General features: G+C 39.7%; 1 protein-coding gene across 3 annotated transcripts in view; it reads left to right on the top strand.

Annotated features, from left to right (window-relative positions):
• Positions 1 to 11,768, top strand: part of ACTR2 (actin related protein 2) — a 40,391-nt gene extending 28,623 nt beyond the window's left edge. For all 3 annotated transcript variants that reach the window (XM_059659630.1, XM_059659629.1, XM_059659628.1), the window contains 2 exons: positions 5,767 to 5,899; positions 9,068 to 11,768. In XM_059659630.1, coding sequence (XP_059515613.1) covers positions 5,767 to 5,899; positions 9,068 to 9,238 — 304 coding nt within the window. In that variant the 3' untranslated portion in view covers positions 9,239 to 11,768. The remainder of the gene's footprint in view (positions 1 to 5,766; positions 5,900 to 9,067) is intronic.
• The last annotated feature ends 299 nt before the right edge of the window (positions 11,769 to 12,067 follow it).

The raw sequence follows: 12,067 nt of genomic DNA, 5'->3' as shown, positions 1-12,067 counted from the left end.
TATCTCACTCATGTTTGTTTGTTTGTTTTTTAAATATATTTTATTGATTTTTTACAGAGAGGAAGGGAGAGGGATAGAGAGTCAGAAACATTTATGAGAGAGAAACATCAATCAGCTGCCTCCTGCACACCTCCCACCGGGGATGTGCCTGCAACCAAGGTACATGCCCCTGACCGGAACCAAACCTGGGACCCTTCAGTCCGCAGACCGACACTCTGTCCACTGAGCCAAACCGGTTAGGGCTCACTCATGTTTTTTAAATAAATAAGGCAAAATAATTTTTTGATAGGGTGGTATTTGATGTTTACCACATTGTATCATTGTGTCTCAGAAGTCATTTTAAACTGTATTTTGAAATAATATAAACCTGAAAAGTTGCTAGGATAATAAAGAGAACGCGTGCATACTCTATCCATTTTACTGATGTTCTACTGTACATGCTTGCTTTATTATCCCCTCTCTCTTTTTTCTTGAGCTATTTGAGAGGATGAATGTTAAGTCCTCTATACTTCTTAATATTCACTTTGTAGTTTCTAAAAACAAAAATATTCCCTTATACAGCCACAGTTTAATTATCAGATACAGGAGATTGATTACTAATAAGTAATTTTTATATGTTTATTTATTTACTAGAGGCCCAATGCACAAAATTCATGCAATAGTAGGCCTTCCTCCCCCCCCGGGCTGCTGGCATCGGCTTCCCTCCGGCACCCAGGACCCAGGCTTCTCTCTGGCCCGCCAGCAGGCACCCCACCCAGGACCCAGGCTTTCCTCACAGTCCCAGCTTCATCTGGAAGGGATGTCTGGTCTAATTAGCATATTATGCTTTTATTATTATAGATTAAGCCTCACCCCAAGAATTTTTTTTTTCTAGTTTTAGAGAGTGGAAGGGAGGAAAGTGGGGGAGGGGAGGACCAAAAGAGAGAAACATTGTTGTGAGAGAGATCAATTGGTTGCCTCCTGCATGCACCCCCACACGGCTGCAGGATTGAACTTGCAACCCAGGCACATGCCCTTGATCAGGAATCGAACCCGAGACCTTCATTGCACTGAGCCACACCATCCAGGGCATTACTGATAAATACTTAAATCTACCAGATTTCAGTTTCATCCACTATCCTAATAATGTCCTTTATACAGTTTTTCTTTTCTCCAGTAAAGGAGTAAATGTAGGATCACACATTGTATTTAGTTGACACAATTCCTAGACACTTTTTATCTGCTACCAGTCCTCAGTTTTTCATGATATTGACATCTTTGCAGAGTACAGGCCAATTATTTTAGAGAATTTTTTCTCAATTTGGGTTTGAATGATTTCTCATGATTGGATTCAGGTTACAGATTTTGAGCAAAAATACTGCATATGTATGTGATGTGTCCTTCTCAGGGCATCACATCCAGAGACGATGTCTGTTCCGTATTGGTGATGTTAGTGTCGAGCTCTTAATGACGTTTTTCTCTTTGCTCCACTGTATAGATGTCCTGTTTTTTTCTTTCCTAATTTATAAGTAATTTGTGGGAAAATACATTGAGATTTTGTAAATCTCCTGTTCCTCATTAAACTCTGCCCTCCACCCTTTTTAGCATGTATTGATGATTCTTGCCTAAATCCATTTTTATTTTTATTTTTAAATATATTTTTATTGATTTTCAGAGAGAAGGAGAGATAGAAACATCAATGAGAGAGATTCATTGATCGGCTGCCTCCTGCACACCCCACACTGGGGATCAAGCCTGCAACTGGGGCTTGTGCCCTAACTTGAATCAAACTCTGGACCCTTCAGTCCACAGGCCAACATTCTATCCACTGAGCCAAACCGGCTAGGGCTCCATTTTTGTGATTATTGCAAGAAGGTGATTTTCTAATTCCATCATTCCTTCTGTATTTATCAGTTAGCATTCTAGCAAAAGGAAGTGCTTTTCCTTCTCCCTCTTTGTTTGTTCATTGTCAGTATGGATTCACAATTTTCTTCTCCAGTGGATTATAATTTATTACTGTCTTTACTTTGCTGCTCAAATTGTTCCTGATTTGACCAATGAGAGCACGTTCAAGCAGGCTCCTGTGTCCTTTGATGTGCCTCCATCTTTTTCGCACATTCTATTTGGGGGCACAGGATATTCCTGGCTCATCTTTAATTTTGTTTTTTGAATAAGTAGAACCTTAACAATATAGTCAAAACTACATTAAAAAGTATATGTATGAGTAGTACTCTCCCACCCCCTGTTTTCCACCCTATTCCTCTCCTCCCTCCTATAGTAAACAGTTTCATCAGTTTCAGGTTCACCCTTTCTGTGGTTCTTGTTTTCTCTTACACAAAAGGTAGTATACTATAAGTACTCTTGCACTTTGCCTTTTGTTGTTGTTGTTTTTTTTTGCTTATTATATCCTAAACAATCCTATACTATTTCCTAGAGATAGTCTTCATTCCTTTTTCCAGTTGCATTCTTTTTTTCAGTGTATACATACCACGGTTTATTCAGTGAATCTTAGTCATTTGGGTAGATTCCAGTATTGTGTTGACACATAATGCTACAATAATAACCTTGTATACATTATGTTTTTGTAGTTTGGGGCATGTATATTCCGAAAATATTTCTAGAGGGGGAATTTTTGGCTTGAAGGCTAAGTGGTTGTAGTTTGTTATTGCTCATTTCCACTAGAAATACACAAAGGCACCTGTGTCCCCACAGCTTGTTCAAGTTTGTCAACTCTTTTATGCTGGTTTGAGGAGTGAGAAATGATAACTCAGTGTAGTTTTAATTTGCATCTCCCTTAGGAGTGAAATTGAACATAATTTTTCTATGTTTAGGGCCATTTTTATATCTTTCTCTGATGAATTATCTGTTCATGGCTTTTGCCTGCTCTATAGAATTTTTGTAATTATTTTCCCTCACTTTTTAAAAGTTCCTTTTATATTAGCTCTGTTATCTATTACAGATATACTCCCCTAATTTAACACTTGTCTCTTGCTTATGGTGTTTTTAGTCATACAAAAAATTGTTTTTTATTTAGTTGTATAATTAGATACATAATTTGCCCAGCCAGAGTGGCTCAGTTGATTGAGTGTCATTGTCCTGTGCACCAAGAAGTTTGCCAGATCAATTCCCAGTCAGGGCACATGCTTGGGTTGTGGGTTTAATCCTCAGTCAGGGAATGTGTGGAGGGAGGCCTATTGATGTTTCTCTCTCATGTCCATGTTTCTCTCTCCCTCCCACCTCCCTCTGCTTCCCTTCCTTTCTTCCTCTCTCTGGGCATGTCTTCAGGTCAGGATTAAAAAAAAAAAAAAAAAAGATATATTATCTGCCCTGGCTAGGTTAGTTCAGTTGGTTAGAGCTTTGTCCCAATATGCCAAGGTTGCAGGTTCAATCTCCAGTCAGGGCACATATAAGAATCACCCAATAAATAAGTGGATCAACAAATCGACGTTTCTTTCTCTCCCTACCTCTCTAAAATCAACCAATAAATTTGAAAAAAGATATATAATCTTTTCTTTTATTGCATCTGGAGTTTGAGTTATAGTTAGAAAGCCCTCCTCTACACCCAGGTTATTGAGGCGTTCACTCAAAAGTATTTTGTAAAGCAAGCGTTTGCTTACTTGTTTGTTTAACCCTGAGTTAAATACCCACCTAATTTTTGTGGGATGGCTGGGGAGTAGCATAATAATGGGAATTAACAAAAATAGCAATTGGCTCATAATATCCTATCTAATAAAAGAGTAATATGCAAATTGACCATCACTCCAACACAAGCTAGCCACCCCCATGTGGACACAAGATGGCCACCACAAGATGGCCTGCAGGGGAGGGCATTTAGGAGGGACCAGGCCTAAAAGGGAGGGCAGTTGGGGGTGACCAGGCCTGCAGGGGAGAGCAGTTTGGGGGAACCAGGCCTGCAGGGGAGGACAGTTAGGGGCGACCAGGCCAGTAGGGAATGGCAGTTAGGGGTGGCCAGGTTGGCAGGGGAGGGCAGTCAGGGGTGACCAGGCCAGCAAGGGAGGGAAGTTAGGGGTGACCGGGCCAGCAGGGGAGGGCAGTTGGGGGCAATCGGGCCAGCAGGGGAGGGCATTGGGGGCTTCAGGCTGGCAGGGGAACAGTTAGGCGTCAATCAGGCTGGCAGGGGAGTGATTAGGGGGTGATCAAGCTGGCAGGCAGAAACGGTTAGGGCGATCAGGCAGGCAGGCAAGCGGTTGGGAGCCAGCAGTCCTGGATTGTGAGAGGGATCCCAGATTGGAGAGGGTGCAAGCTGGGCTGAGGGACACCCCCTCCCCTCCTCCCCTCCCCCACCCTGTGCACGAATTTCGTGCACCAGGCCTCTAGTCTATATATAAAAGCCTAAGCGACTGTTACCACTGGTCAACTGGAACGACCGGTCACTATGATGCATACTGACCACCAGGGGACAGAAACTCAATGCAGGAGCGGCCCCCTGGTGGTCAGTGCGCTCCCACAGTGGGAGCGCTGCTCAGCCAGAAGCTGGGCTCACGGCTGGCTCACGGGCTCGCAGCAGCACTACCGAGCGGTGGCAGCAGGTGCAGTGGGGCCAGGATGAGTGGGAGCGGTGGGGTGTCCGGCCTGGCTTGGGCTCCTCCCTGCTGCCTGCCGCTTAGGTACTGCTGCTTCTCCCGAGGGGTCCCGATTGCAAGAGGGCACAGGCCAGGCTGAAGGACCCCACCCATGCACAAATTCATGCACTGGGTCTCTAGTAAATCTGTAAGTCTAATGGAGGATGATAAAACAGCTAACCTAGACTTCATAATTATGATAAATTCTAATAGGAATTAGATAGATGCTTTTGTCTTTTGATTTAATGAAAATTGTATTTAAAAGTACATTTCCTGTTGGTGGTGATTAACGTTTAGGCATTCCTAAAACACAGGTCAAGTTTAGCCCCTCTCCACAGACCCGGAGTGGAAAGGAGCACAACTCAAAATTTAGTTTGTGTGTTCTACATATTGAAGGCATACATGTAAATGCTCATGGTACTTATCACATGGAGCCATACTTCAGCTGCTTGGCTTATGGGACACGCATGTGCATACTTCTGCAATTAAAAACAAAAACGCTGTTCTTTTAGAAGCTAGAATTACAGTCGCTTGAGCCATTGAGAACCTGGGAGTAACTACTAAAGACACGAAGCCAGTTTGAATGAAGCCAAAATGGATGTGACTCAGCTCCTGAGCTTTACTCTGAGAAGAATTCCTCGGACCCTCCCTCAGATTATGCTTTACTACATATGTAGCTATTTTATATTTGATTAACCAACAACATATTTAAGGAAAGGAGAGAATTACTATAGGAAGTAAACATGTTCATCAGTCTAACAAAAAATAACAGTGACAACCTCAAGGCAAAGGAACAAAACGGGAAACTACAAAAGGCAAATGGGAAAATTGAAAAGCAAGAACTGGGAACATAATAGAATATGGTTATTAGAGTAAACAACCCCTTCTCAGAGGCTCCAGAAAGCAGTGTTATAACACAGTCCAAATAATGATAGTTTGTAATGTAAACTGGTCATTATTAAAAGACTCGGTTACATTTCAAGTGTGTCATGCTTTAGAAGTATATGCATCAAAATTGTAACATTTTATATGAAAGGAGGGCTTGTTATCCAATAATAGTAGTAATAGCAAACATTTAGCCTGTGGTTTATATGTTGAATTTTATTTAAATCTCCTAGCAACTAGCTGACATAAATAACAGGGACTCTGAGATACTGTTTTCCTAATCTGAAACCCCAAATGGTTATCTATTGTGTCTTTCTAGATCTGAATTCTATAAGCACATTGTGCTTTCTGGAGGGTCTACAATGTACCCTGGACTACCATCACGGTTGGAACGAGAACTAAAACAGCTGTACTTAGAACGAGTTTTAAAGGGAGATGTGGAAAAGCTTTCTGTAAGTATCAGTAAACCAACTAACATGCCTTTAAAACCCTGTAAAGTAGCTTGTGAATCTTGCCAGCCACCAGAGGGCGCAAGAAGTCTTTCTAAACAAATTTCTATTACAGTTAAGTATAGCCTTGAAGAGATAGGAAGCACTGAATGGTCAAGGTCATAAGGACTGTCCCAGAATGGTCATACTGCCTGGCCACTTGTGTATTCAGTGGATGGAGATGAGTAGGTCCAGGACCAAACATTCTGGGTTATCTGTAATGACTAGCCTAGAATCAAGGTGTCTCTTAAATGCATGGGAAGAACCTGCTGTACTGTGGAGGGATAAATGCCCCGCCTGGTGGTTTGGGGTTGTTTTTTATTGTTGTTTTTTGTTTTTAACTTTTTGGATATGTAATCAGCCTTCATTGCTACTCTTGGACTCATATTTCTGATTTTAGATTATTTTCTGGCTTTTTCTTGCATATGTCTTAGCTTCCCGATCAGATTATAAAACATCATGTCTTCAATTATTTTGCATCTCCATCACCTATCATAGCTCCTGAAATAAACTTTAATTAGTAGTTGGTAAGTAGTGTAGAAAGAAAATTTTAAACTAGCATAGTTAATGATTGTTTGACATTGATTTTCCCCCTCTATAAACTGGACTGTGAAGTACACTATATATTGTGTGCTCAACCAACAGTCATTTAATTCTGAATAAATCTCTCAGGTTTGTCTCATGGACTTTAATCAACTGTATTAGATGAGATTACACATTACAGAGGACTGTACATATTGGAGACACTAATAGTACATTTCTCATATGTGACTCAAAATTGGTGAAATTAAATTGAGTGTGGACACACATACATTAAATAAATTAAAAGACTGAAAGGAGCCATATTGTCCAAGTCCTTCACTCACTCGTCAGATTTTATTGAGTTACACATATACTTTAAAATCGGTTTCAGGTGATCATTTATTTATTCAACATATATATGTTGAATTCCTTCAGGGTGACAACACTGGGATAAACAAAACAGTGGTGAACAAAAACCAAGTCCCTGCTTTTAGTTTATGAAGGATAGCATCTCAGTTGTGATAAGTACTATGAAGAGAAGGAAAGTAAGGTTGGGGGTTAGAAAGTGGTAGGAGTTGGGGAGATGGTGTGTTCCTTCATGTGGTGTGATTGGGGAAGGCCTCTGATGAGAAAACTTTTGAGCAGAGACCTGAATGGAGTGAGGAAATGAGCCATGTGACTGACTCTCTAGGGGAAGAACCTTCTAGGCAGGAATAGCAAGTGCAAAAGCCCCAAGTTGGTGGGAGTGGGTAGGTATGGCTGGAGCTGAGAGAGCAATGGGGAGGGCTGGGAGGTGAGGCAGAAAGACAGCCAGGACACAGTAGAGTTTGACTTTGCTCCTAGTGAAATTGGATTTTGAGCAGAGAAAGGCTAGGACCTGACTTGCTTTTAAAGGATCATTAAGTCTGATGTGAACAGGCTTTGAGGGGAGGGAGAGAGGTGAATGTAGAAAGACAGGTTGGGACGCTCTGAGAGAAGGGAGGAAGTGGTAGAGGTTTACAGAATAGAGGAGGAGGAGTAAAATGTCTTAGAGAGTGGGGGAGAGGGAAGGAATGCAATGGGATTGCCGAGCAGCACTAGGGCTCAGTTGAAGTAAGTGATGCGTTAGAAGTAAGGTGCTTAGTTTTCCTCCTGCAGTGTTCAGTTGCTTGTGGGCAATGCAAGTAGAGAGTTGATCACCTGAGTTGCAGTTTTTCCGAGTGAGTGTGAGAGGGAGAGGACAGACTCGCCAAGGATAATGTCAGGAAATGATGGAGAGGGCACACACTCACGTAGTGAGAGCAGATATGAGGAGAAATCACCTGGGGATCTGTAGATGACTTAGGCAAGGAGTAGTGGATGGAAGGAGTTTCTGAGGGCCTGTGGAGCTGTAGGGAGGAGGAGAGAGGAGCAGCAATGAAGAATAAGAATGCCTGTTACCAAGTCCCGGGGTCAGGAAGTGCTGTGAGAGGGAAACAGCAGCCAGCTGAGAAAGTTTCAAGGGCAGCAGTGTCTTCTGGGAGCCCAGCTTCCCTTAGAGCGGGGTTGGTCGGCCTGCAGCCCTGTGCCCCAAACAGCTGTTCTGCTGTAAATACAATTGTTTTGGACAAAGCCAGAGCCATTTTATATGGCGTTACCTATCACCACATATTTCTATAGCTGTCCAGAGAGACCTGCAAAGCTTCAAGTATCTGCTCTCTAGCCCTTTACAGAAACAGTTTGCTCACCCCGACCTACGAGCAAAACAGTAATTCAAATAATTATAACAGGTTAGCCTCAGAGTTGATTACTGGTGTTTTTCTGAGATGTATTATCCCATCTTACGATTCATTTATGTGACATAAAGGTACTTTAGAATGACAGTTATTTTGAGTCCTTTTGCAGGATTTGTGGCACTGTTAATAAAACTGCTACATCATTTTAAGGTTTCTTTTAGGTGTTAACTGACCATACAGATTGAGGTGTGTCCTTGTTAGGCAGTTAATACTGGCCATAGAGTTTTTTTGTTTGTTTGTTTTTTTGGCCATAGAGTTTTAAACTTTCTCCGCTTGTCTTTCATTTGGTTATTGTGTTCATTTTTTCCAATACCCCCAGGATTTATTTTGACCATATTTGGTCTTTTGAGAATATTTTATTTGAATCTGAGAAAGTAGAAAGAGAGCTTTGCTTATAAGAAAAGAGTTTCAATCTTTCTCTATTGCATGGGACTAAAGTCATAGCAGCGTTAGACCTTGAAGAAACCACAGAAGTCCTCTTATCCAAACTCTTCATTTGACAGCTAGCTAAGTGGTCAACCCCTGTGTTCATCCACCAGTTGATGGGAAAAGCTGCCTCAAGCAGAATCTGGTATTTGGGCTCACAATAGGGTGGTCATGGGATTTATCATTCAAATCAGGACACTTGATAGTGCTGTTACTAATGATGGGGTAACAGGTGTAAATCAGGACTGTTCTAAGCACACTAGGTATGAGCTTTGGGCAAATTACAGAATGTCTCTACCTCAGATGTCAAATCCTGCAGTCCTACTTAGACCACAGGATGTTGGTGAGAATTCCGCAGGAGAATATGTGAAGTTGTTACACAGCACAAAGCACTATGCACATGTGACATTTTATCATCTCTCTTCTTTAGAAATTTAAGATCCGCATCGAAGACCCACCCCGCAGAAAGCACATGGTATTCCTGGGTGGTGCCGTTCTAGCAGACATCATGAAAGACAAAGACAACTTCTGGATGACCCGACAGGAGTACCAAGAAAAGGGTGTCCGCGTGCTGGAGAAACTCGGTGTGACTGTTCGATAAACTCCAAAGCTTGTTCCCATCACACCCCTAACGCTTTCTTTTTTCCTGTATTGCCAATCTTTGAACTCATTAAATTCCAGGACATGGAAGAGGCCCCTCTTTAACCTTTAACTGAAAAGGTCAGGTTTTATTCTGGAGTCTTGGGGAAGCTTTGTTAAATTTTTGTTAATGTGGCTAAATCTGACTGTTTAATGCAACCACTTCCTTACAAACAGAAGGAGAGGGCAAAGGGTCCTGTCTGCTGCTTTGTCTCTGCTGAGTAGGCATTTAGATCATTCCTGTAGCTTCCTAGTTTCACTTGACTGCTCTAATGCTGCTAGTTTCAGCGCACTAGGTGGTATGCCTTTATTAGCATAAGAAACTTTAACAGGAGCTTTTACAGTTATTGGGGTGGGGGGTAAGGGATGGGTGGGCAGCTGCTGAACCCTTCGGGCATTTCATCTATATTGTGACGCTTTCAACACAGATTTAAGTACCTTACAGCTCTGGTATTAACTTTTTAGGGAAATATTGGGCTCAGGACTAAATTGTATTGGGTGAGTGTTTGTGTGTAGGGGCCAGGGGAGTTGATCTTTTGATTTTGATATTTTGATTTTTGAGCTCTTCTGCTCTGGATACAAAAGATGAACTTTATTTACAGTATTTTGATTTGCCAGGTTTTCTTCTACTTTTGATCTGCCTGGAACTGTTTTCATATGATAGAAAAAAATAAGTATAGTATCCTATGTGGCGTAGGGATTTTTTTTTAAATCAACCATGTTATCTGGGACTAGACTCCCTAAAAATCTATCAATAGAAAAGTAACATCTTTAAAAATGCTATTGGACATTCAAATTACAGATTTAAAAAGTGCGTAAGAGCTGGTATTTTCTAAGAGTTTCTGTTTATACCAGAAGCATTAAGGTAAACCCAGTGCCAAGTATCATTCTTGCAAATTATTGTTTTAGATAACTGACCAGTGCTTATGTAATAAAAACAAGTAAAAACATATAAATAATTACTGGCAGTAGGTTATAATTGTTGGGTTAAAAATAACATTGAAATATGGGACTTGTTGCCAGTTGGCTAATTTTCATTCATTTTTTTGTTTTGATTTGAACCTTAAGGAGAGTAAAATTTGACTATTTAAAATGTTGGCCAAAAAAAAAAAAAAAAAAAAAAAACAAGATTTAAATTTGTATCTGTATTGAAAAATTAATCATATCAACATAATCGCAGCCATTTTATGCTTGAAAGAAGAATTATTGGTAATTTGTAAATGTTAGCAGACCTTCCTTCCTAATTCAGAAAATCATATTTATGAATTCTGTCAGAATTACTTGGTATCTGAAAAAAATACTCAGGCCTGAATGCTTTCTAAATTGGAAAAACAAAGTAATAAATTATATCATGCTAAGTACAAAATGCAGATTCTGAGGGGAAAAGTTTGTTGTTTTTTGTTTGTTTTTCCCCCCCAAAATTATTTACTAATAATGAAAAGAAAACTTTGCTTTGAAAGGAGAAGCTTATTTTTCTGGGTAACTGAAATCGGAGAAATTACTGGCTTTAGAGTCTCTTGTGAGAAAACTTAAAAATCAGTTTATATGAAATAAGCAGCAAAAGGAGGCTAGTTTTCATTATGCAGCTTCTGTTATTATTAAGTATTTTTTCTCTGTTTACCTCAATTTGAACAAATAAAAGAAGTTTGCCTGCATGCTGGCCATGCTTCAGTACATGTGAATAGCCTATGAATAACATCTACTAGATTTTAGGGACCTGGATGTCTGAGTACTTTGGGATTCTAAAGTGTTCCTAAACCATGTTCTTATAAGTCCCCCCAGCCTTTTGAGTACTGGACTTTTCTAAAGGACACAAATGTAGGACCAGTACCTACTAGCTGTTCATTTCAGGTAAATGGATTGACTCTTGGCCTTTGGTCATGATTTTATAATATGGGGGCAGAAAACAACAAAGAATGGGATAGGCTCTTAAATAAAACAATGAAAGAGCACTTATCATCTGTCCTTTGTAGGATTTGGTTTTAATTTCATATTCTGCTAGCAAACATGACATTAAAATGGTGTATTAATATATATATAGTATAATTTTAAAATTCCATTTTATAATTTTCCTATTCCAAGGTGAAATGATGCATTTAGAAATTTTGGGGGTGGGTGAAGTGTTGTGTTTTATTGAATTTGTCTAAGTATGAGTTTTTCAAATTAAAATTTTTTCTGTTATGAAAGAGATCTGATATTTAGCTCTTAAACCATTGTCATTTAAATTTCTAAAAATGATTAAAATTATTTTCTTTTAAAATTAGGATTGCTAATACTTTGATCTTTGAGAAGGGCTTCTTAGAAATAGGTCCTATGGTTAAACTTTTTTCTTCAAAACTTGTTTTTGAATGTTAACTTTTACACAGTTCTGAGCACTGTTAACAATATCAGTAAAGTATTTTGAGAAATCATTGGAAAGTTAAAAATTCTGAATTTAACATGAATACACTTCTTTTTGATTCAGAAAATAAAATCAGGTTTTTCAAAGTAAATTTGAATTTTGCCTTTCTCTTAATAGTTTTTCTCTTTAGTTTCATTTTCTTATATTCATTTATATATTCATTTTTGCTAATGCAAGATGGATTGACAACTGTAGGCCAAGTTTCATTCATTGTTCTATTATTTGACCCCAAAACCTCTTCATTTCTGGTATGATTTCAAATACTTGGGGGGGGAGGGCAGGGTTTGGGGAGGATAAAAACTAAGAGCAAATGACAGTATAGCTATATTAGAGATTTTTAAAAAATATGTATTTTATTGAATTTTTACAGAGAGAAAGGGAGAGGGAGAT

Source organism: Myotis daubentonii, chromosome 12 (assembly GCF_963259705.1).
Source record: "Myotis daubentonii chromosome 12, mMyoDau2.1, whole genome shotgun sequence".
Taxonomy (NCBI): Eukaryota; Metazoa; Chordata; class Mammalia; order Chiroptera; family Vespertilionidae; genus Myotis; species Myotis daubentonii.
The sequence above is the reverse complement of the archived record's forward strand: the minus strand, read 5'-3'. Positions and strand labels throughout refer to the sequence as shown.